Source organism: Salvelinus alpinus, chromosome 22, assembly GCF_045679555.1.
Source record: "Salvelinus alpinus chromosome 22, SLU_Salpinus.1, whole genome shotgun sequence".
NCBI classification, from domain to species: Eukaryota; Metazoa; Chordata; class Actinopteri; order Salmoniformes; family Salmonidae; genus Salvelinus; species Salvelinus alpinus.
Genome location: NC_092107.1, coordinates 22,326,080 through 22,352,481, shown reverse-complemented (window position 1 = coordinate 22,352,481; position 26,402 = coordinate 22,326,080). Strand labels below are relative to the sequence as shown.

The window sequence follows — 26,402 nt, the reverse complement described above, 5'->3', positions numbered from 1 at the left end:
GTCCTTTTCCAGATATGAAAGGAGACATCACTCAATTATACTAGATGGTTGTAATATGCTGTGCTTTGGTCAATCTAAAGGATTCTGTTGTGCCATTTGAGTACAAAGCACCTTCACCTTGTCCTCATGCCCCCTTATACTGTATGACTATATAACATGTGATTTGGAACATGTTAAATACTATTGTTTGTGAGTTTGTATTTCAATAATAGGCTATATTGTTGTATGGGTGAAATGAAAAGTATTTTGTGTGTCATCTCTGCGTTTTCCTTGCCCCATTGAATAAAATGTATTTCTTATAGCCTAACTATTCTTTCTTTACAATTTAAACACATTAGGCAAACCATATTCATTATCGAAGTGGCAACTCCAAGTGCCACTGAGACCTTCTGGGAGAAAAGTATCTGTCATTGAACTTGGTGGTAGTAGTAGTTGTGAGTTTGTTTTAAACTAAGGAGCCTAACATCTGCTTCCAGACATTTCACTACCTAGGTTACAAGGGGTTAGATTTGCACTAAACAATTTCATGTCAGCACAATACATGTACAAAAACTGGTATAATGATTAGCCTCATATACATTGTCTACTGGTATCGTTTTTAAATTGAGAACATATAGCTCAACACTATGTAAACAATGTGTGAGTTAAGCTATTCTTTGCTTCAGATGCAGAATGTCAATGGGTGCGTTGCAAATGGCCATAAGGCAAATGCCATCATACTGTAGGCCAGTGGTTCCAAACTCTGATCCATGAGTATCCCTGACAGTACACATTTTTATTGTACCCCCAGACAAGCACACCTGATTCAACTTGTCAACTAATCGTCAGCCCCTCAATGAGTTGAATCGGGTATGTTTGTCCGGGGTTACAACAAGAATATGTGCTGTTGGGGTTACTCAAGGACTGGAGTTGGTAACCGCTGCTGTAGGCCTATGGCTGAATTGCCGTTGCATGCCAATATCATTTGCTTAATTAATGGGTTCACGTGGCTGATATCCTGAAAAAAAGAGTGATAATCAAATAAAACTAATTGGAGAGCTTACAACTGAACAAAAAGGTAGTGTTCATTTGAGAATAAAACACAGAAACAGACAAATTAGAGACAGATTCCCTTCCGCTCTTTATTGCAGGATTGTGACCTGGGATTAATCAACATTGACACTAGTTCATCTTGAATAATAGTTTTAAGTTAACAAGTTTAAACACTTCACTTCAAATAATTAACACTTTCATATAATTTCAAAGTGCACAAGCTAACTCAAATGTAAAGGTTAGTTGGACATCTTAATAACAAGTAGGCTATTATTAATAAAGCATCATTTCAGCCCATACCAGAGGTGGCCAACCTTGCTCCACTGATCCCTGATTTACTGGGTGAGCAGACATCTATTCAAGCCCAGCAATAGCACACTTAATAATCAACTCATTAGGTTGAGTGTTAGTGCTGGGCCGGAACAGAAGCCTGCACACACAGCAGGGTTGACCTGCTCCAGTAGGTATTAGGTATTTTTTTACCTTAGTCTCGAGGTATTGCTCGCCTGAGGTAGAGTACCTTATGATGAGTTGTCGACCACACTATCAACCAAGAGTTCTCATCTGTATTATTCGTTGCCGTCTATTTACCACCACTGGCGCTAAGACTGCTCTCAACCAACTCTATAAGGCCACCCTAGACCCACTCCAATTTGCATTCCGCCCCAACAGATCCACAGATGACGCAATCTCAATCGCACTCCACACCGTCCTTTCTCACCTGGACAAAAGGAACACCTATGTGAGAATGCTGTTCATCGACTACATCTCTAAAAATGACTTAAATCTCAGCGTTCAACACCATAGTGCCCACGAAGCTCATCACTAAGCTAAGGACTCTGCGACTAAACACCTCCCTCTGCAACTGGATCCTGGACTTCCTGACGAGCCGCCCCCAGGTGATAAGAGTAGGCAACAACACGTCTGCCATGCTGATCCTCAACACTGGGGCCCCTCAGGGGTGTGTACTTAGTCCCCTCCTGTATTACCTGTTCACCCAGGACTGCGTAGCTAAACACGACTCCAACACCATCATTAAGTTTGCTGACGACACAACAGTGGTAGGCCTGATCACCGACAACGATGAGACAGCCTATAGGGAGGAGGTCAGAGAACCGGCAGTGTTGTGCCAGGACAACAACCTCTCCCTCAATGTGAGCAAGACAAAGGAGCTGAACGTGTACTACAGGTAAAGGCGGGCCGAACAAGCCCCCATTAACATCGACGGGGCTGTAGTGGAGCGGATCGAGAGTTTCAAGTTCCTTGGTGTTCACATCGCCAAAAAACTATCATGGTCCAAACATACCAAGACAGTCGTCAAGAGGGCACAAAAAAACTTTTCCCCCTCAGGAGACTGAAAAGATTTGGCATGGGCCCCAGATCCTCAAAAGGTTCCACAGCTGCACAATCGATAGCATCCTGACCGTTTGCATCACCGCCTGGTATGGCAGCTGCTCAGCATCTGACCGTAAGGTGCTACAGAGGGTAGTGCGAACGGCCCAGTACATCACTGGGACCAAGCTTCCTGCCATCCAGGACCTATATAATAGGCGTTGTCAGAGGAAAGCCCATACAATTGTCAGAGCCTCCAGTCACCCAAGTTATAGACTGTTTTTTCTTCTACCGCACGGCAAGCGGTACCAGACCGCCAAGTCTAGGACCAAAACGCTCCTCAACAGCTTCTACCCCCAAGCCATTAGACTGCTGAACAATTCATAAATATCGCCACCGGACAATTTCCATTGACCCAGCCCCTCTTGTACACTGCTGCTACTCGCTGTTTGTTTGTTACCTGTGCATAGTCACTTTGCCCCCACCTACATGTACAGATTACATCAACTAGCCTGTACCCCTGCACACTGACTCGGTATCGGTGCCCCCTGTATATAACCTCGTTATTGTTATTCTTATTGTGTTACTTTTTATTATTACTTTATATTTTAGCCTACTTGGTAAATACTTTCTTCTTCTTGCACTGCACTGTTGGTTAAAACTTCTTATGGCTGCAGTCCCGTTAACGGGATCGATATGACAACAGCCAGTCGAAGTGCAGGGCGCCAAATTCAAAAAACAGAAATCTCATAATTAAAATTCCTCAGACATTCATGTGTCTTATATCATTTTAAAGGTAATCTTGTTGTTAATCCCACCAAAGTGTCCGATTTCAAATAGGCTTTTCAGCGAAAGCACTACAAACGATTATATTAGGTCACCACAAAACCACAATAATCACAGCCATTTTTTCCAGCTAAAGATAGCTTCACAAACACCAGTATAGAGATAAAATGAATCACTAACCTTCGATTATTTTCATCAAATGACACTCATAGGACTTCATGTTACACAATATATGCATGTTTTGTTTGATTCAATTCATATTTATATCAAAAAAATCTGAGTTTACATTGAGGCGACTAGATTCACTAGTGGCAAAAACATCAAGTGACTTTGCATAGCCACATCGTTTCAACAGAAATACTCATAAATATAGATGATAATACAAGTTATACACATGGAATTATAGATATACCTCTCCTTAATGCAACCGCTGTGTCAGATTACAAAAAAACTTTACGGAAAAAGAAACCCACGCTATAATCTGAGACGGCGCTCAAAAGTAAAACACCACACCCGCAAAGATGGCGTCAACATAAAAAATAAAATATATGATAAATATTCCCTTACCTTTGATGATCTACATCAGAAAGCACACCAGGAATCCCAGGTCCACAATAAATGTTTGTTTTGTTTGAAAAAATCCGTTATTTATGTCCAAATACCTTCTTTTGTTAGCGCGTCTGGTTTACATATCCAAACGCTAATTCTGGTCAGCGTTATATCGGACAAAAACTTCAAAAAGTGATATTACCGGTCGAAGAAACATTTCAAACTAAGTACACAATCAATCATTAGGATGTTTTTAACATATAGCTTCAATAAAGTTCCAACCGGAGTATTCCTTCTTGTCTTCGTGAGCAATGGAACGTAAGTGACTTCCACGAGGAAAAAGCATGATCAGAAAATGGCTGCTTGATGGACACCTGACTGATTCTGCTATCATTCTCCCCCACAACATCATAGAAGTCTCATTATAATTTCTATTGATGGTTGACATCTAGTGGAACCCCTAGGCATTGCAACATCATTAATAGCTCAAGGGGATTTCTTTAGGGACTCTGGTGAATACATACAAGCTCAGATTTCTGACTTCCTGTTTTGATTTCAACTCAGGATTTTGCCTGCCAATATGAGTTCTGTTAATCTCACAGACATAATTCAAACAGTTTTAGAAACTTTAGAGTGTTTTCTATCCAATACTAATAATAATATGCAAATATTAGCAACTATGACTGAGGAGCAGGCCGTTTGATATGGGCACCTTTCATCCAAGCTACTCAATACTGCCCCTTCAGCCATAAGAAGTTAAGGACTTGTAAGTAAGCATTTCACGGTGGAGTCTACACTTGATGTATACGGCGCATAAAGTTTGATTTGAATTACAGAATATTTATTATTTTGTTGGAAAAATGGTATTGTGTAAAACATGTTTTAAAAAATTATGACTTTTAAGATTTACAGTGACTTCTTTAGCATATTTCTGGAATAATTTTCAGTACAGGAGCTCCCACAATGGCAGAGTCAAGTGTGACTTTGTAACTCGTGCACTGCGTGGTGTTTTGGGAAATGGGTGTTTTACAATGCATCATTAAAACACTCGTAAGCCTCAATTCCATCACTATTGGGAAAACGGGCCCGGAGTTTTTCCAAAATCAAGTCAATTAGTCAGAAAACATTCTGGGTTCTTTCATTTGTTATGATGATTTGAGCCAATGCTGATATTTCTATTTGCATATATGCATATACAGTTGAAGTCGGAAGTTTACATATACTTAGGTTGGAGTCACTAAAACTCGTTTTTCAACCGCTCCACAAATTTCTTGTTAACAAACTATAGTTTTGGCAAGTCAGTTAGGACATCTACTTTGTGCTTGACACAAATCATTTTTCCAGTAGGTCAGAAGTTTACATACACTAAGTTGACTGTGCCTTTAAACAGCTTGGAAAATTCCAGAAAATTATGTCATGGCTTTAGAAGCTACTGATAGCCTAATTGACATAATTTTAGTAAATTGGAGGTGTACCTGTGGATGTATTTCAAGGCCTACCTTAAAATCAAAAGAAATCAGCCAAGACCTCAGAAAGGAAGGAGGAGATGCGTTCCGTCTCCTAGAAATTAACTTACTTTGGTGTGAAAAGTGCAAATCAATCCCAGAACAACAGCAAAGGACCTTGTGAAGATGCTGGAGGAAACAGGTACAAAGTATCTATATAAAGCTATTCCTATATCGACATAACCTGAAAGGCCGCTCAGCAAGGAAGAAGCCACTGCTCCAAAGCCGCCATAAAAAAAGCCCAAAGATCGTATTTTTTTGAGAAATGTCCTCTGGTCTGATGAAACAAAAATAGAACTGTTTGGCCATAATGACCATTGTTATGTGTGGAGGGAAAAGGGGGAGGCTTGTAAGCCGAAGAACACCATCCCAACCGTGAAGCACGGGGGTGGCAGAATCATGTTGTGTGGGTGCTTTGCTGCAGGAGGGACTGGTGCACTTCACAAAAGAGATGGGGAAATGATGTGGATATATTGAAGCAACATCTCAGGACATCAGTCAGGAAGTTAAAGCTTGGTCGCAAATGAGTCTTCCAAATGGACAATGACCCCAAGCATACTTCCAAAGTTGTGGCAAAATGACTTAGGGTATTGGAGTGACCATCACAAAGCCCTGACCTCAATCCTATAGAAAATGTGTGGTCTTAACTGAAAAAGTGTGTGCGACCAAGGAGTTCTACAAACCTGACTCAGTTACACCAGCTCTTTCGGGAGGAATTGACCCAACTTATTGTGGGAAGCTTGTGGAAGGCTTCCCGAAACGTTTGACCCAAGATAAATAATTTAAAGGCAATGCTACCAAATACTAATTGACAGTATGTAAACTTCTGACCCACTGGGAATGTGGGTCAGAAGAAATAAAAGCTGAAATAAATCATTCTCTCTGCTATTATTATGACATTTCACATTCTTAAAATAAAGTGGTGATGACAGCGAATTTTTACTAGGATTAAATGTCAGGAATTGTGAAAAACTGAGTTTAAATGTATTTGGCTAAGGTGTATGTAAACTTCCGACTTCAACTGTATGTAATTTATTGACTGTCTGTGCAGGTATGTACACCTGTGGGGAGAAGGGAGAGTGGACCAACTCAGAACATGGGACTAAAATTCCTACCTGTTTGCCAGGTAAGCTTCACTACTGCAGGCCTAACTGTTGAATTTGTACAGTAAGAGTGTATGGATCTGTAGGGATCCGAGTCCCGGTCTCCTGTTCAGGAAACCATCATCTTAACTATTTCAAAATTCTCTCTTGGACCGAGCGTGCCGCTGGTTTTAAGATGCAAACAGGGCTACCTCATCACGAGAGCATGAGTCCAACTCACACACTGTGTGTGTCTGTGTGTTTCAGTATGTGGGGAGCCGTCCCAGCCCTTCCCAGCACAGATTAAGCGTATTGTTGGGGGACGTAGCACTGTGCCAGGTCTCTTCCCCTGGCAGGTCCTCCTCACCGTGGAAGATATGTCCCGTGTCCCGGAGGACCGCTGGTTCGGGAGCGGTGCCCTGCTATCCGAGTCTTGGGTCCTCACGGCCGCTCACGTTTTGCGCTCCCAACGCCGTGGCGCCACCGTAGTGCCTGTGGCGCCCGAACACATCCGAGTCTACCTGGGCCTGCACGACGTCCGTGCCAAGCAAAACGCCACCAACCGCTCTGTGGAACAAGTCATCCTCCACCCTCACTTTGACCCTCGCAACTACAACAACGACATCGCCTTGGTCAAGCTGAGTCAGGCGGTGCCCGTGGGGGAGCTAGTGCGGCCCGTCTGCCTGCCCCCTCCCCAGGGCAAAGACAGGCCCCAGAGCCCCCAGCTCAACACCCTGGGCCTGGTGGCCGGCTGGGGCATCTCCAACCCCAATGCCTCTGTGGCCGCCGACACCACCGCTCTCTCCTCTGACCTGGGCATGGTGTCGGACGTGCTGCAGTATGTCAAGCTGCCTGTGGTGGCGCAGGAGGAGTGCAAGGCCAGCTATGCATCACGCTCCATCAACTACAACATCACTGACAACATGTTCTGTGCCGGCTTCTACGAGGGTGGCCACGACACGTGCCTGGGGGACAGCGGGGGGGCGTTTGTGATGGAGGAGCCCGGAAGTGGGCGCTGGGTGGCCCAAGGCCTGGTGTCATGGGGGGGCCCGGAGGAGTGTGGGAGCCAGAGGGTTTATGGGGTTTACACCCGGGTGGCCAACTACGCCGATTGGTTGCAGAGCCAACTGGGGACGGGGCCTTGGTGGTGAGAGGGAATAGGGGGGGTCAGTTACGTCCCGATGACAAGCAATTTCCATGTCAAACTCGACTTGAAATCCTTGTGCATTCTTATATGATGAACTCCGTTGTATCATTCCCCTCTGTTCAACCTATCCCCTATCCACGTCTCATGTCCTCAGTCTCCTGTTCACCCTCGTCCCCTTTCCCCATTCATAACTTCTCTCTTCAGGGTTTGGGATCAAGTCCATTTAAATTCAGCTTTATTTAGGAGATGAGTTGACATTCCAATTTAAGGATCGAAAAGTGCCATTTCTTTTTTTTTTATTCAATTGACACCACCCAACGTAATATTTGTATTGTATATTGTGAATTCGAAAGATTATCTCCAACTCAGGCCCCACATGATACCAGAAAAGCTGATCATGAATTATTGTACTCCAACAATGCACTCCAACCTCATCTTATCACACTCATAAGCCTTTATATTTTATATGATCGTGTCAATTACGTCCCGATGACAAGCAATTTCCATGTCAAACTCGACTTGAAATCCTTGTGCATTCTTATGTGATGAACTCCAATGTATCATTCATGTGCTCTCAGATACAAACTGCACTCCTAAACTCATATAATGCTGTAGCCATTTATATCTGACAAGTTACCCCGTATAAGGTATAAGAGTAGGGACATACTGTACATGTCATCTAATGATGTTTTATAATTTGCACATGGCATTGGCCAGTATTATTTTGTATTTCCTTGACATTATCATGGATGGTAAAATTGATAATGAAATAACCACATTTTTTGAGAAGGCATTGCAATGCTGTTGTGTTACTGAGGTTCTGTTCTTCTTGATCCCTCTCAGACCATAGCTACCGGTATTGGTGTCAGATTACATTTTTCTGCAGTGGAATTGACAATTGAACAATGTCCATGTGCTTTCGACATCGTGGATTAAAATCGAGTCAATTGTGAATTAAAATATAATCAATTCAACTTTACTCTTAGTCTTCTGTAAGTGTTATGCAGGTGAATGAGGACCCAAAAGCGACGTAATAGAAACAGAGTCTTTATTCCAGTATCAAACAAACAATGATTCTCCTGGATATATCAAAGGTAAATCCAAAACAGGAAACTGAAAACCTCTCGTCAGTAGAGAGGAACGACAGGAGACGCGACCACAGACTGCAGGTCGCTTCAGGAAGGCACAAGCCGTAGCTGACATAGACACCTGCTCACACGCAGCATCTGAAGAAGGCAAAAACACGACAGGGCGGAACAAGGACACAGGAGCAGCAAACCTCAAACAAGAATCCGACAAGGACAGAAGCGGAAAACAGAGGGAGAAATAGGGACTCTAATCAGAGGGCAAAATAGGGGACAGGTGTGAAAGAGTAAATGAGGTCGTTAGGAGAATGAGAAACAGCTGGGAGCAGGAACGGAACGATAGAGAGAGAGAAAGAGGGAAAGAACCTAATAAGACCAGCAGAGGGAAGCACAGGGACAAGACATGATGAAAGACAAAACATGACAGTACCCCCCCACTCACCGAGCGCCTCCTGGCGCACTCGAGGAGGAACCCTGGCGGCAACGAAGGAAATCATCAATCAACGAACGGTCCAGCACGTCCCGAGATGGAACCCAACTCCTCTCCTCAGGACCGTAACCCTCCCAATCCACTAAGTACTGGTGACCACGTCCCCGAGAACGCATGTCCATGATCTTCCGTACCTTGTAAATAGGAGCGCCCTCGACAAGGACGGGGGGGGGGGAGGGAAGACGAATGGGGGCGCGAAGAAAAGGCTTGACACAAGAGACATGGAAGACAGGGTGGACGCGACGAAGATGTCGCGGAAGAAGCAGTCGCACAGCGACAGGATTGACGACCTGAGAGACACGGAACGGACCAATGAACCGCGGAGTCAACTTGCGAGAAGCTGTCGTAAGGGGAAGGTTACGAGTGGAAAGCCACACTCTCTGACCGCGACAATACCTAGGACTCTTAATCCTACGTTTATTGGCGGCTCTCACAGTCTGCGCCCTGTAACGGCAAAGTGCAGACCTGACCCTCCTCCAGGTGCGCTCACAACGTTGGACAAAAGCCTGAGCGGAGGGAACGCTGGACTCGGCGAGCTGGGACGAGAACAGAGGAGGCTGGTACCCAAGACTACTCTGAAACGGAGATAGCCCGGTAGCAGACGAAGGAAGCGAGTTGTGAGCGTACTCAGCCCAGGGGAGCTGTTCTGCCCAAGACGCAGGGTTTCGAAACGAAAGGCTGCGTAATATGCGACCAATCGACTGATTGGCCCTTTCTGCTTGACCGTTAGACTGGGGATGAAACCCGGAAGAGAGACTGACGGAAGCACCAATCAAACGACAGAACTCCCTCCAAAACTGTGACGTGAATTGCGGACCTCTGTCTGAAACGGCGTCTAACGGGAGGCCATGAATTCTGAACACATTCTCAATGATGATTTGTGCCGTCTCCTTAGCGGAAGGAAGCTTAGCGAGGGGAATGAAATGTGCCGCCTTAGAGAACCTATCGATAACCGTAAGAATCACAGTCTTCCCCGCAGACGAAGGCAGACCGGTAATAAAGTCTAAGGCGATGTGAGACCATGGTCGAGAAGGAATGGGAAGCGGTCTGAGACGACCGGCAGGAGGAGAGTTACCTGACTTAGTCTGCGCGCAGTCCGAGCAAGCAGCCACGAAACGGCGCGTGTCCCGCTCCTGAGTAGGCCACCAAAACCGCTGGCGAATAGAAGCAAGCGTACCCCGAACGCCGGGGTGGCCAGCTAACTTGGCAGAGTGAGCCCACTGAAGAACAGCCAGACGAGTAGAGACAGGAACGAACAGAAGGTTACTAGGACAAGCGCGCGGCGACGCAGTGTGAGTGAGTGCTTGCTTTACCTGTCTCTCAATTCCCCAGACAGTCAACCCGACAACACGCCCCTCAGGGAGAATCCCCTCGGGGTCGGTAGAAGCCACAGAAGAACTAAAGAGACGGGATAAGGCATCAGGCTTGGTGTTCTTATTTCCCGGACGATAGGAAATCACGAACTCGAAACGAGCGAAAAACAACGCCCAACGAGCCTGACGTGCATTAAGTCGTTTGGCAGAACGGATGTACTCAAGGTTCTTATGGTCAGTCCAAACGACAAAAGGAACGGTCGCCCCCTCCAACCACTGTCGCCATTCGCCTATGGCTAAGCGGATGGCGAGCAGTTCGCGGTTACCCACATCATAGTTGCGTTCCGATGGCGACAGGCGATGAGAAAAGTAAGCGCAAGGATGGACCTTATCGTCAGACTGGAAGCGCTGAGACAGAATGGCTCCCACGCCCACCTCTGAAGCGTCAACCTCGACAATGAATTGTTTAGTGACGTCAGGAGTAACAAGGATAGGGGCGGATGTAAAACGCTTCTTGAGGAGATCAAAAGCTCCCTGGGCGGAACCGGACCACTTAAAGCAAGTCTTGACAGAAGTCAGAGCTGTGAGAGGGGCAGCCACTTGACCGAAATTACGAATGAAACGCCGAAGAAATTAGCGAAACCGAGAAAGCGCTGCAACTCGACACGTGACTTAGGAACGGGCCAATCGCTGACAGCCTGGACCTTAGCGGGATCCATCTGAATGCCTTCAGCGGAAATAACAGAACCGAGAAATGTGACAGAGGAGACATGAAAGGCGCACTTCTCAGCCTTCACGTAGAGACAATTCTCTAAAAGGCGCTGGAGTACACGTCGAACGTGCTGAACATGAATCTCGAGTGACGGTGAAAAAATCAGGATATCGTCAAGGTAAACGAAAACAAAAATGTTCAGCATGTCTCTCAGTACATCATTAACTAATGCCTGAAAGACAGCTGGAGCATTAGCGAGACCGAACGGCAGAACCCGGTATTCAAAATGCCCTAACGGAGTGTTAAACGCCGTTTTCCACTCGTCCCCCTCTCTGATGCGTACGAGATGGTAAGCGTTACGAAGGTCCAACTTAGTAAAGAACCTGGCTCCCTGCAAAATCTCGAAGGCTGACGACATAAGGGGAAGCGGATAACGATTCTTAACCGTTATGTCATTCAGCCCTCGATAATCCACGCAGGGGCGCAGAGTACCGTCCTTCTTCTTAACAAAGAAAAATCCCGCTCCGGCGGGAGAGGAAGAAGGCACCACGGTACCGGCGTTGAGAGAAACAGACAGATAATCCTCGAGAGCCTTACGTTCGGGAGCCGACAGAGAGTATAGTCTACCCCGAGGGGGAGTGGTCCCCGGAAGGAGATCAATACAACAATCATACGACCGGTGAGGAGGAAGGGAGCTGGCTCTGGACCGACTGAAGACCGTGCGCAGATCATGATATTCCTCCGGCACTCCTGTCAAATCACCAGGTTCCTCCTGAGTAGAGGGGACAGAAGACACAGGAGGGATAGCAGACATTAAACACTTCACATGACAAGAAACGTTCCAGGATAGGATAGAATTACTAGACCAATCAATAGAAGGATTATGACATACTAGCCAGGGATGACCCAAAACAACAGGTGTAAAAGGTGAACGAAAAATCAAAAAGGAAATGGTCTCACTGTGGTTACCAGATACTGTGAGGGTTAAAGGTAGTGTCTCACATCTGATACTGGGGAGAAGACTACCATCTAAGGCGAACATGGGCGTGGGCTTCCCTAACTGTCTGAGAGGAATGTCATGTTTCCGAGCCCATGCTTCGTCCATAAAACAACCCTCAGCCCCAGAGTCTATCAAGGCACTGCAGGAAGCAGCTGAACCGGTCCAGCGTAGATGGACCGACAAGGTAGTACAGGATCTTGATGGAGAGACAGGAGTAGTAGCGCTCACCAGTAGCCCTCCGCTTACTGATGAGCTCTGGCTTTTACTGGACATGACATGACAAAATGTCCAGCAGAACCGCAATAGAGGCAAAGGCGGTTGGTGATTCTCCGTTCCCTCTCCTTAGTCGAGATGCGAATACCTCCCAGCTGCATGGGCTCAGTCTCTGAACCGGTGGAAGGAGATGGTTGAGATGCGGAGAGGGGAAACACCGTTAACGCGAGCTCTCTTCCACGAGCTCGGTGACGAAGATCTACCCGTCGTTCTATGCGGATGGCGAGTGCAATCAAAGAGTCCACGCTGGAGGGAACCTCCCGGGAGAGAATCTCATCCTTAACCTCAGCGTGGAGTCCCTCCAGAAAACGAGCGAGCAACGCCGGCTCGTTCCAGTCACTGGATGCAGCAAGAGTGCGAAACTCTATAGAGTAATCCGTTATGGATCGATCACCTTGACATAGGGAAGCCAGGGCCCTGGAAGCCTCTTTCCCAAAAACTGAACGATCAAAAACCCGTATCATCTCCTCTTTAAAGTTCTGATAAACGTTAGAACACTCAGCCCTTGCCTCCCAGATAGCTGTGCCCCACTCCCGAGCCCGACCAGTAAGGAGTGATATGACGTAAGCGATCCGAGCTCTCTCTCTTGAGTATGTGTTGGGCTGGAGAGAGAACACAATATCACACTGGGTGAGAAAGGAGCGACACTCAGTGGGCTGCCCAGAGTAACATGGTGGGTTATTAACCCTAGGTTCCGGAGACTCGGAAGACCAGGAAGTAGCTGGTGGCACGAGACGAAGACTCTGAAACTGTCCTGAGAGATCGGAGACCTGAGCGGACAGGGTCTCAACGGCATGACGAGCAGCAGACAATTCCTGCTCGTGTCTGCCGAGCATTGCTCCCTGGATCTCGACGGCAGTGTTGCGAGAATCCGTAGTCGCTGGGTCCATTCTTGGTCGGATTCTTCTGTTATGCAGGTGAATGAGGACCCAAAAGCGACGTAATAGAAACAGAGTCTTTATTCCAGTATCAAACAAACAATGATTCTCCTGGATATATCAAAGGTAAATCCAAAACAGGAAACTGAAAACCTCTCGTCAGTAGAGAGGAACGACAGGAGACGCGACCACAGACTGCAGGTCGCTTCAGGAAGGCACAAGCCGTAGCTGACATAGACACCTGCTCACACGCAGCATCTGAAGAAGGCAAAAACACGACAGGGCGGAACAAGGACACAGGAGCAGCAAACCTCAAACAAGAATCCGACAAGGACAGAAGCGGAAAACAGAGGGAGAAATAGGGACTCTAATCAGAGGGCAAAATAGGGGACAGGTGTGAAAGAGTAAATGAGGTCGTTAGGAGAATGAGAAACAGCTGGGAGCAGGAACGGAACGATAGAGAGAGAGAAAGAGGGAAAGAACCTAATAAGACCAGCAGAGGGAAGCACAGGGACAAGACATGATGAAAGACAAAACATGACAGTAAGTATGTGTGTAAACTCTACTGTCAGCAGTTAGCAATCCCAACACCAATGCAGACCTATACCATGAGAGTAAAACACTTAAAGTCAGTGGTTGTCTTATCAGTTTTTAATGTCAAGGCCATTGCCAGTGGGGATACTTATTTTCCACCATAATTTGCAAATAAATTCATAAAAAATCCTACAATGTGATTTTCTGGATTTTCTTTTCTCATTTTGTCTGTCATAGTTGAAGTGTACCTATGATGAAAATTACAGGCCTCTCTCATCTTTTTAAGTGGGAGAACTTGCACAATTGGTGGCTGACTAAATACTTTTTTGCCCCATAGCTTTTTTGTGGCTCCTTACCACAATCAATCAGTATGGAAAAAATAATCTCTGCTTAGAGGGCCTTAGAAATGTTTTTTGCAGAGAGAGAAGCTAGTGTGGAAGGAGCGTCTTCCACTTTGGAAGATGAAGAATTTCTGAATATGAGGATCATGTCTCTGAGTCTGACAGTGAGTTGGAAGAAGAGGATGAGATTGACACAGCCAGCCCCAGGACCAGCCCGTCAGCAACCAGCTCATCAACAGCCTGCAGGAGGAGAAAAATGAATGTAAAAAGAAATGTGAAATTGAATGGTCTTCTTGCCCAAGGAATGAGCTACCCCGCATGGCTGCCATTGTGATAAGGATGCAAGCAGGGCCGACGCTGATGGCGGTTACTCATGTGCAGGACATAGTATTCTTTTGAACTGTTCATCCCAGACACCATCCAGAAAATCATTCTGGACTGCATTAATTTGGAGGGAAGGCATGTTTTTGGAGAGAGATGGAAGGAGATGGACCAAACTCATTTACATGCATACTTTGGGTTTCTTATCCTTGCTGGTGTTTTCAGATCCAATGGGGAATCCATAAAATCCCTGTGAGATGCAGGAACTGGCAAAGAACTTTTCCGTGCAACAATGTCTCTGGAAAACTTCAACATTATTTCCAGGATTATTTGCTTCGATAATCGAGACACCAGTTTAGGAGCAATTGGGAGCAATTTCCAAACGCCTGAAGGTACCACGTTCATCTGTACAAACAATAGTACGCAAGTATAAACACCATGGGACCAGGCAGGCATCATACCGCTCAGGAAGGAGACGCGTTCCGTCTCCTAGAAATGAACTTACTTTGGTGCGAAAAGTGCAAATCAATCCCAGAACAACAGCAAAGGACCTTGTGAAGATGCTGGAGGAAACAGGTAAAAAGGTATCTATATCCACAGTAAAACGAGTCCTATATCGACATAACCTGAAAGGCCGCTCAGCAAGGAAGAAGCCACGGCTCCAAAACTGCCATAAAAAAATCCAGATTACGGTTTGCAACTGCACATGGGGACAAAGATCGTATTTTTTGGAGAAATATCCTCTTGTCTGTTGAAACAAAATTAGAACTGTTTGGCCATAATGACCATCGTTATGTTTGGAGGGAAAAGGGGGAGGCTTGCAAGCCAAAGAACACCATCCCAACCGTGAAGCACGGGGGTGGCAGCATTATGTTGTGGGGGTGATTTGCTGCAGGAGGGACTGGTGCACTTCACAAAATAGATGGCATCATGAGGCAGGGAAATTATGTGGATATATTGAAGCAACATCTCAAGACATCAGTCAGGAAGTTAAAGCTTGGTTGCAAATGGGTCTTCCAAATGGACAATGACCCCAAGCTTACTTCCAAAGTTGTGTCAAAATGGCTTAACTTCTTGGCGCACAGATCCCTTTAGCGGGATCATTTTCGTAAACAACCACTGAATTGCAGAGCGCCAGATTCAAAACATAATACAAAAAATATTTATAATCATGCAATCACAAGTGAAATATACCAAAACACAGCTTAGCTTGTTGTTAATCCACCTATCGTGTCAGATTTTGAAAATATGCTTTACAGCGAAAGCAATCCAAGCGTTTGTGATTGTATCAATCAATGCTAGAACAGTTAGCCTTAAATTAGCTTGGTCACGAAAGTCAGAAAAGCAATAAAATGAATCGCTTACCTTTGATAATCTTTGGATGTTTGTACTCACGAGACTCCCAGTTACACAATAAATTTTATTTTTGTTCGATAAATATTAGTTTTATAACAAAAAAACGCCATTTGGGTTGCGCGTTATGTTCAGAAAACCACAGCCTCGTTCAGTTCCTGAAAGGCAGACAAATTCCCAAAAGTATCCGTAATGTTCGTAGAAACATGTCAAATGTTTTTTATAATCAATCCTCAGGTTGTTTTTAACATACATAATCGATAATATTTCAACCGGACGGTAATCTATTCAATAAAAGAGAGAAAGAAAATGTCGAGCTACCCCTCTTGCGCGCAGGAACCAATCAAAGGACACCTGACTCGTTTTGAAAAATCTCGCTAATTTTTCAAAATAAAAGCCTGAAACTATGTCTAAAGCCTGGTCACAGCCTGAGGAAGCCATTGGAAAAGGAATCTGGTTGATACCCCTTTAAATGGAGGAGGGGCAGGCAACGGAACAGCGATAAAAATAAATTAAAAAAGCACTTCCGGGTTGGATTTCCTCAGGTTTTCGCCTGCAGAATCAGTTTGTTATACTCACAGACAATATTTTGACAGTTTTGGATACTTTGGAGTGTCTTCTATCCCAATCTGTAAATTATATGCATATTCTACAATCTGGGCCTGAGAAATAGTCTGTTTACCTTGGGAACGTTATTTAAAAATAAAAGATCTGGCCCCTAGCGTCAAGAAGTTAAGGTCAACAAAGTCAAGGTGTTGGAATGGCCATCACAAAGCCCTGACCTCAATGTTTCCCACAATAAGTTGGGTGAATTGTGGCCCATTCCTCCTGACAGAGCTGGTGTAACTGAGTCAGGTTTGTAGGCCTACTTGCTCGCACACGCTTTTTCACTTCTGCCCACAAACTTTTTGTGGAAGGCTACCTGAAACATTTGACCCAAGTTAAACAATTTAAAGGCACTGCTACCAAATACTAATTGAGTGTATGTGAACTTCTGACCCACTGGGAATGTGATGAAAGAAATAAAAGCTGAAATAAATCATTCTCTCTACTATTATTCTGACATTTCACATTCTTAAAAGAAAGTGGTGATCCTAACTGACCTAAGACAGGGAATTTTTACTAGGATTAAATGTCAGGAATTGTGAAAAACTGAGTTTAAATGTATTCGGCTAAGGTGTACGTAAACTTCCGACTTCGACTGTATATCACAGAAACGTCCACCAAAAGGAAATATAAGAATCAAGATCAAACCTCAAAAGACCACTAGCCCATATGAATATATGTGGCCTTAGAAATAAGGTTCATGAAATGTAATAACTTGCTGACATCAGATTGCATTCATCTATTAGCCATTTCTGACACTCACTTAGATAATTCATGTGATGATACAGCAGTAGCAATACAAGGATATAACATCTATAGAAGAGACAGAACTGCTTATGGGGGAGGTGTTTCTGTATATATTCAGAGCCATATCCCTGTAATGCTTAGAGAAGATCTTATGTCAAGTTGTCACGCCCTGACCTTGGAGATCTTTTTTATGTCTCTATTCTGGTTGGTCAGGGCGTGAGTTTGGGTGGGCATTCTATGTCTGGTGTTCTATGTTGTTCTATGTTTTGTATTTCTATGTGTTTGGCCTGGTATGGTTCCCAATCATAGGCAGCTGTCTATCGTTGTCTCTGATTGAGAACCATACTTAGGTAGCCTGTTCCCACCTGTGTTTGTGGGTAGTTGTTTTCTGTTTTGTGTGTCTTCACCTTACAGAACTGTTTTGTTTCGTTCACTCTCTTTGTTTTTTTTTGTTATTGCAGTGTTCAGTTTATTTATTAAAATTAACATGGACACTCACCACGCTGCGGTTTGGTCCGATCCTTCCTATTCCTCATCCGACGAAGACGACGATCGTTACACAAGTGTTGTGGTTGCAGGTTCACTTGGCACATCTAAAGCCTTTTCTTTTGGGGTGTTGCTATAGGCCACCAAGTGCTAACAGTCAGTATCTAAATAATATGTGTGAAATGTTTGATAGTATATGTGATGTAAACAGAAAGGTCTACTTTCTTGGGGACCTGAATATTGACTGGTTTTCATCAAGCTGTCCGCTCAAGAGGAAGCTTCTTAATGTAACCAGTGCCTGTAATCTGGTTCAGGTTATTAATCAACCTACCAGGGTGTTTCTAAACACTACAGGAACAAGATCGTCAACATTTTTACTAATACTGTAGAACCTTGTTCTAAATATGTATCTGTACCCATTGGATGCAGTGATCACAATATAGTGGCTATATCCAGGAAAGCCAAAGTTCCAACAGCTGGGCCTAAAATAATGTTTAAGAGATCATACAAAAGATTTTGCTGTGACTCTTATGTGGATGATGTTAAAAATATTTGTTGGTCTGATGTGATTAATGAGGAGCATCCAAACGCTGCACTTGATTAATTTATGAAATTGCTTCGTCCAATTATTGATAAACATGCACCTGTTAAGAAACTGACTGGTTGAACTGTTCAGGCTCCATGGATTGATGAGGACTAAAAAAAATGGTATGATTGAATTTGGGGCAAAAGGAGTGGCTAATAAGTCTGGCTGCACATCTGACTGGCTTACTTACTGCAAATTGAGAAATGATGTGACTAAACTCAACAAAACGAAGAAGAAACTGTATTATGAAGCCAAGATCAATGATATAAAGGATGATGGAAAAACAACTTGAGTACTTTAAATTAAATTATGGGCAGAAAGACAAATTCAAGTCTGTCTTTCATCGAATCAGATGGCTTATTCATCACAAAACCATTTGATGTTGCCAATTATTTTACTGAATTGGCAAAGTGGGCAAACTTAGGCAGGACATGACAACAACGAACAGTGAGCAATTGTATTCGTGCATTAAAAAAAAAAATGAAATAAAAGCATTGCAGTCTGAATTTTGTAAAGTTTCTATTTATTTATTTAACCAGGAAAGTCAGTTAAGAACAAATTCTTATTTACAATGATGGCTTATCAAAAGGCAAAAAGCCTCCTGCAGGGACAGGAGCCTGGGATTAAAAATAAAAAATAAATACAATATAAATATAGGACAAAACACACATCACAACAAGCGAGACAACTCTACATAAAGAGAGACATAAGACAATATGTCACGACTTCAACCGAGGCAGGCTCTCCTTCCCGTTCGGGTGGCGCTCGGCGGTCGTCGTCACCGGCCTACTAGCTGCTACTGACTCTTTTTCCTCCCCCTCCTTATGTGTTTATGGTTATCACCTGGTTTGAGGGAATTAGCAATCAGGGTGGCTTTATTAGTCAGCCAGCCTGTCTGCTTCTTTGTGCGGGATTGTTCGTCTGTTTCTTTGGATTTCGGGAGTGGTTCGTGTGTGTGTACTGGTTTGTCTTCATGTTGGAAGACAGGTGTTTATTTGACACCCAGTAGTCCGGTTTGGACATTGTTTGTGTACGAGTTGGGAATTAAACTCAACCTATTGAAGCTCTGCTGTTCCTGCGTCTGATTCCACAAACACCCCGACACCTAGAGCGTTACACAATATAACAAGCAGCAACACATGACAACACAACATGGTAGCAGCACAAAACATGGTACAAACATTATTGGGCACAGACAACAGCACAAAGGGCAAGAAGATAGAGACAACAATACATCACACAAAGCAGCCACAACTGTCAGTAAGAGTGTCTGTGATTGAGTCTTTGAATGAAGAGATTGAGATAAAACTGTCCAGTTTGAGTGTTTGTTGCAGCTCGTTCCAGTCGCTATCTGCAGCGAACTTAAAAGAGGAGCGACCCAGGGATGTGTGTACTTTGAGTACCTTTAACAGAATGTGACTGGCAGAATGGGTGTTGTATGTGGAGGATGAGGGCTGCAGTAGATTTCTCAGATAGGGGAGAGTGAGGCCTAAGATGGTTTTATAAATAAGCATCAACCAGTGGGTCTTGCGACAGGTATACAAAGATGACCAGTTTACAGAGGAGTATAGAGTGCAGTGATGTGTCCTATAAGGAGCATTGGTGGCAAATCTGATGGCCGAATGGTAAAGAACATCTAGCCGCTCGAGAGCACCCTTACCTGCCGATCTATGAATTATGTCTCCGTAAACTAGCATGGGTAGCATGGCCATCTGAATCAGGGTTAGTTTGGCAGCTGGGGAGAAAGAGGAGCAATTACGATAGAGGAAACCAAGTCTAGATTTAACTTTAGCCTGCAGACGAGTGTCAAAGCCGGTGTAATACGATTCGATCATAGTCCTGTATTGATGCTTTGCCTGTTTGATGTTCCATCGGAGGGTTCGTCGGGTTAGAGTCCCGCTCCTTGAAAGCGGCAACTCTAACCTTTAGCTCAGTGTGGCTGTTGCCTGTAATCCATGGCTTCTGGTTGGGGTATGTACGTACGGTCACATTTTCGGTCATAAGAGAATGTAAAAGCAACATTATGTACAAAATAAGTTAAAAAATAAGTTACAAACAACGCAAAGAAACAAACAAAAAAACACAATTGGTTAGGAACACGTAAAACGTGAGCCTTCTTCTCCGGCGCCATCTTTGCTCAGTGATTTGTTTGTGTTAATGTACAGTCATGGCCAAAAGTTTTGAGAATGACACAAATATTAATTTCCACAAAGTTTGCTGCTTCAGTGTCTTTAGATATTTTTGTCAGATGTTACTATGGAATACTGAAGTATAATTACAAGCATTCCATAAGTATCAAAGGCTTTAATTGACAACTACATGAAGTTGATGCAAAGAGTCAATATTTGCAGTGTTGACCCTTCTTTTTCAAGACCTCTGCAATCCGCCCTGGCATGCTGTCAATTAACTTCTGGACCACATCCTGACTGATGGCAGCCCATTCTTGCATAATCAATGCCTGGAGTTTGTCAGAATTTGTGGGGTTTTGTTTGTACACCCACCTCTTGAGGATTGACCACAAGTTCTCAATGCGATTAAGGTCTGGGGAGTTTCCTGGCCATGGACCCAAAATATCGATGTTTTGTTCCCCGACCCACTTAGTTATCACTTTTGCCTTATGGCAAGGTGCTCTGTCATGCTGGAAAAGGCATTGTTCGTCACCAAACTGTTCCTGGATGGTTGGGAGAAGTTGCTCTCGTAGGATGTGTTGGTACCATTCTTTATTCATGGCTGTGTCCTTAGGCAGAATTGTGAGTGAGCCCACTCCCTTGGCTGAGAAGCAACCCACACATGAATGGTCTCAGGATGCTTTACTGTTGACATGACACAGGACTGATGGTATCGCTCACCTTGTCTTCTCCGGACAAGCTTTTTTCCGGATGCCCCAAACAATCGGAAAGGGGATTCATCAGAGAAAATGACTTTACCCCAGTCCTCAGCAGTCCAATCCCTGTACCTTTTGCAGAATATCAGTCTGTCCCTGATGTTTTTCCTGGAGAGAAGTGGCTTTTTTGCTGCCCTTCTTGACACCAGGCCATCCTCCAAAAGTCTTTGCCTCACTGTGCATGCAGATGCACTCACACCTTTGCTGCCATTCCTGAGCAAGCTCTGTACTGGTGGTGCCCCAATCCCGCAGCTAAATCAACTTTAGGAGACAGTCCTGGTGCTTGCTGGACTTTCTTGTGCGCTCTGAAGCCTTCTTCACAACAATTGAACCGCTCTCCTTGAAGTTCTTGATGATCCGATCAAATGGTTGATTTAGGTGCAATCTTACTGGCAGCAATATCCTTGCCTGTGAAGCCCTTTTTGTGCAAAGCAATGATGACGGCACATGTTTCCTTGCCGGTAACCATAGTTGACAGAGGAAGAACAATGATTCCAAGCACCACCCTCCTTTTGAAGCTTCCAGTCTGTTATTCAAACTCAATCAGCATGACAGAGTGATCTCCAGCCTTGTCCTCGCCAACACTCACACCTGTGTTAACGAGAGAATCACTGACATGATGTCAGCTGGTCCTTTTGTGACAGGGCTGAAATGCAGTGGAAATGTTTTTGGGGGATTCAGTTCATTTGCATGGCAAAGAGGGACTTTGCAATTAATTGCAATCCATCTGACCACTCTTCAAACATTCTGGAGTATATGCAAATTGCCATCATAGAAACTGAGGCAGCAGACTTTGTGAAAATGTATATTTGTGTCATTCTCCAAACTTTTGGCCAAGACTGTATACTTCTAAACCAATTTACTCCCACTCAATCTGAGTAGTGATTATGTAAATGTCTGCCTTGCTCATGGTCTAATTGGATCTAAGGTTGATCAAATCAATTTCCAGGTTTCTTGAAAAATGATTATTTTTCTCAACGAGACTTACCTGTTTAAATAATATGTGTAGTGACTAAAGAGGTACTGTCTCCTGCACTATTCAGGTGCAAGCTTAAACTATTCCCTTCAATGTGTGTGTAATTTTCCTCAATGGAAGGAAAACAGACTCTCCCACCCAGCACGATATTCTGTCTCCCTCCCTTTGTCTACTCTTTTTCTGCCCTTCAGCATTGTGAATGTGTTTCATAGCACTGTACAGTATGTCGTCATTGCACTTGCCTCAATCTGTGATCCATATGGAAAAAGGGTACAGCTTTTGATAATAGAACCCTCATTCAATACAACACATTAATTTCATAAGGAAATACACTATAATGACATTGCGACAAGGTTATGGTTCCTGTAGAATTAATTCTATTGAGTTCTATTGAATTGCATATTCATTGAGACGGGAAATTGTTGTATGGCCCATCCGAACAAAGTCTTAAAAAACTTGCATTGATAAAGTTGTATGGATTTCTGAACCAAATTTGAGTACCATTTGTCATGGGCTCAAAGGACCACCAAAGAAGCAAAATGGACACTAGATAGAGTATATTATGATAATCTAGAAACACTCAGCACAGTGCAGTTTGCTTGGACAGGTAGTATCTGTCAGTCAGTTCCAACAATCTCTAATCTTTTATGGTCCTCATTGTCCCAGAAGCCTGGTTGCCTGGTTGCTAATCACCCACCCACCCACCCCCCCTCATACCCACCCCCTTCCCCCAACAAAGTCACACACAGATAAACAGATGGGAGACAAACCAACCCAGGCCAGTGAATGGTGAACGAGTGACGTCTTCGATAGGTCAGTGAAGAACCAAATGACATACAGAACAGACAATCAATCACAAACACTGGACTTTTATATTTAATGTCAAATGTTTTTCATTACATACCCATAAAATTGACTTTCCACATTTCTCCACTTAAGAAACAAAGTTGTCTCCTCTGCTATTCCAATCCGATGTGTCTTTGGCATTTCGCAAGTTGTAAGTCAAGTTTATTGCAGTTGCCCCTGTCTTCAGACAGTGTTCTACAATGCACAGCCATGCCTGATATTGTTGCTTTTATTGTTATCTACTGTAGGTCGCACGCACAGTTGTCAGAGTTCTGTGGTTGGCTAGGGGAAGGATGTGGTTGTTCTGCTGGAGTTTCAGTACTCTTAGGGTCGAGTCCTACTTGGGTCGTTGTGCTGCTTGGATGTAGTTCTGGTTCGGTCTCTGTACTGATTTGATGAAGTCCTGGTTGGGCTTTTGTGCTGCTTGAATGAAGTCCTAGTTGGGTCTCTGTGCTGCTTGGATGAAGTCTTGGTTGGGTCACAGGTCTGTCACTGTTTGCTATGGGTTGATGTGGATGCTGGGTCTTCACAGCCGCCCTACCCAAGACGCCACGAGGCTCTCTCACACACACTCTACAGTTCTTACCGTGGCCCGCCTTCCACATCTCTCTGCTGCGCGCCTCCTGTATCCTCTGTATCCTCCACTTGCGCCCCCTGCCTCTGCCACCGCTGCTTGCTGCACTCTTGCCACCCCTCTGTCTCTGTGGCCCGGCGGCACCCTGCGGCTGACGCTGCTGGCCCAAAGAAGTGGCCAGGTCGGAGTGGGACGAGGTGCTGTCGATGAGCCTCCTCCCCAGAGCCAGCGGTCTCACAGGCAGGGCCAGGCGCAGGCGCTTCCAGAAGCGAGAGGTGGACGGCTCCGACTGGCGTCCCCTCCAGGTGATAGTGGCGGTACTGCGGCGTAGCTGCTTGGCCTCAGTGCAAGAGGCCGGTAGTCTCGGGAGGGGGCTGTAGAGGACTGTGATGATGTGTGCGTGGCTGGTGAGCTGGATGTAGAGGCCCAAGCGACACTCCAGCAGGCTGACACTCTTCTCTGTCAGGTAGGCAGGGCTCAGGACCACCAGGAGCCGGCGGCTTGACTGCATACACCTGAGGACAGCCTCCGACACATCTAGGAGAGAGAGACTCACCTTAGGAACCTACCAGGACGGCACAATGACACTATGGGCAACATTCAATAAAACCGCATTGTGATATTTAAATAAGCATGCCCCATTCAAAAAAGTTGAACCAGGAACAGATATAGCCCTTGGATCACTACAGACCTGACTGCACTTGACGAGCACAAAAACATCCTGTGGCGTACTGCATTAGCATCGAATAACCTCCGCGATATGCAACTTTTCATGGAAGTTAGGAACCAATATACACAGGCCGTTAGGAAAGCAAAGGCTAGCTTTATCAAACAGAAATTTGCATCCTGTAGCACAAACTCCTAAAAGTTCTGGGACACTGTAAAGTCCATGGAGAATAAGAGCACCTCCTCCCAGCTGCCCACTGCACTGAGGCTAGGAAACACTGTCACCACCGATAAATCCGTGATAATTGAGAATTTCAATAAGCATTTTTCTACGGCTGGCCATGCTTTCCACCTGGCTACCCGTACCCCGGTCAACAGCACTGCGCCGCCCACAGCAACTTGCCCAAGCTTCCCCATTTCTCCTTCACCCAAATCCAGATAGCTGATGTTCTGAAAGTGCTGCAAAATCTGGACCCCTACAAATCAGCCGAGCTAGACAATCTGGACCATCTGTTTCTAAAAGTATCCCCTGAAATTGTTGCAACCCCTATTACTAGCCTGTTCAACCTTCCTTTCGTATCGTCTGAGATCCCCAAAGATTGGAAAGCTGCCGCGGTTATTCCCCTCTTCAAAGGGGGAGACACTCTAGACCCAAACTGCTACAGACCTATATCTATCCTACCCTGCCTTTCTAAGGTCTTTGAAAGTCAAGTTAACTTCTCTAGGATAGGGGGCAGCATTTTCAGGTTTGGATGAAAAGCATACCCAAATTCAACTGCCAGCTACTCATCCCCAGAAGATAAGATATGCATATTGTTAGTAGATTTGGATAGAAAACACTCTGAAGTTTCTAAAACTGTTTGAATCATGTCTGTGAGTATAACAGAACTTATTTAGCAGGCAAAACCCCGAGGACAAACCATTCAGATATTTTTTGTTGTTGAGGTCACTCTCTTTTCAATGAGTTTTCATTGGGAATACAGATTTCTAATTTACCTTCTTGCAGTTCCTACCGCTTCCACTGGATGTCAACAGTCTTTAGAAATTGGTTGAGGGTTTTTCCTTTGTGTAATGAAGAAGTACGGCCATTTTGAATCAGGGTCACTTGTTGTGTCCTGTTTGTTAGAGGCGCATGACCAGAAGGCTAGCTACAGTTTGTTTTAATCCTGTATTGAACACAGATCATCCCGTCTTCAATTTTATCGATTATTTACCTTAAAAAATACCTAAAGTTGTATTACAAAAGTAGTTTGAAATGTTTTGGCAAAGTTACCGGTAACTTTTGAGATATTTTGTAGTCACGTTTCACAATTTGGAACCGGTGTTTTTCTGGATCAAACGTGCCAAATAAATTGACATTTTGGATATACAGTGGGGAGAACAAGTATTTGATACACTGCCGATTTTGCAGGTTTTCCTACTTACAAAGCATGTAGAGGTCTGTCATTTTTATCATAGGTACACTTCAACTGTGAGAGACGGAATCTAAAACAAAAATCCAGAAAATCACATTGTATGATTTTTAAGTAATTAATTAGCATTTTATTGCATGACATAAGTATTTGATCACCTACCAACCAGTAAGAATTCCGGCTCTCACAGACCTGTTAGTTTTTCTTTAAGAAGCCCTCCTGTTCTCCACTCATTACCTGTATTAACTGCACCTGTTTGAACTCGTTACCTGTATAAAAGACACCTGTCCACACACTCAATCAAACAGATTCCAACCTCTCCACAATGGCCAAGACCAGAGAGCTGTGTAAGGACATCAGGGATAAAATTGTAGACCTGCACAAGGCTGGGATGGGCTACAGGACAATAGGCAAGCAGCTTGGTGAGAAGGAAACAACTGTTGGCGCAATTATTAGAAAATGGAAGAAGTTCAAGATGACGGTCAATCACCCTCGGTCTGGGGCTCCATGCAAGATTTCACCTCGTGGGGCATCAATGATCATGAGGAAGGTGAGGGATCAGCCCAGAACTACACGGCAGGACCTGGTCAATGACCTGAAGAGAGCTGGGACCACAGTCTCAAAGAAAACCATTAGTAACACACTACGCCGTCATGGATTAAAATCCTGCAGCGCACGCAAGGTCCCCCTGCTTAAGCCAGTGCATGTCCAGGCCTGTCTGAAGTTTGCCAATGACCATCTGGATGATCCAGAGGAGGAATGGGAGAAGGTCATGTGGTCTGATGAGACAAAAATAGAGCTTTTTGGTCTAAACTCCACTCGCCGTGTTTGGAGGAAGAAGAAGTATGAGTACAACCCCAAGAACACCATCCCAACCGTGAAGCAT

At 44.6% G+C, this 26,402-nt stretch overlaps 2 protein-coding genes across 3 annotated transcripts in view; one reads left to right on the top strand and one right to left on the bottom strand.

The window, feature by feature from the left end:
- masp1 (MBL associated serine protease 1) overlaps nucleotides 1-8,448 on the top strand; it is a 61,117-nt gene extending 52,669 nt beyond the window's left edge. The window contains exons 10-11 of one of the 2 annotated variants that reach the window (XM_071359536.1): nucleotides 6,256-6,330; nucleotides 6,554-8,448. In XM_071359536.1, the coding sequence (XP_071215637.1) occupies nucleotides 6,256-6,330; nucleotides 6,554-7,437 (959 nt within the window). In that variant the 3' untranslated portion in view covers nucleotides 7,438-8,448. The remainder of the gene's footprint in view (nucleotides 1-6,255; nucleotides 6,331-6,553) is intronic. The other variant, XM_071359535.1, reaches the window with a different exon arrangement.
- A 14,554-nt stretch (nucleotides 8,449-23,002) lies between these two features.
- On the bottom strand, nucleotides 23,003-24,054 carry LOC139549268 (uncharacterized). The gene has a single exon (XM_071359534.1). The coding sequence runs from the start codon at nucleotides 23,947-23,949 to the stop codon at nucleotides 23,104-23,106; it is 846 nt and encodes a 281-aa protein (XP_071215635.1). The 5' UTR covers nucleotides 23,950-24,054; the 3' UTR covers nucleotides 23,003-23,103.
- Between the last annotated feature and the right edge of the window lie 2,348 nt (nucleotides 24,055-26,402).

Excerpts from the sequence above, each read along its gene's own strand:
- LOC139549268 (XM_071359534.1), bottom strand. The coding sequence starts at position 23,949 with ATGCAGTCAAGCCGCCGGCTCCTGGTGGTCCTGAGCCCTGCCTACCTG.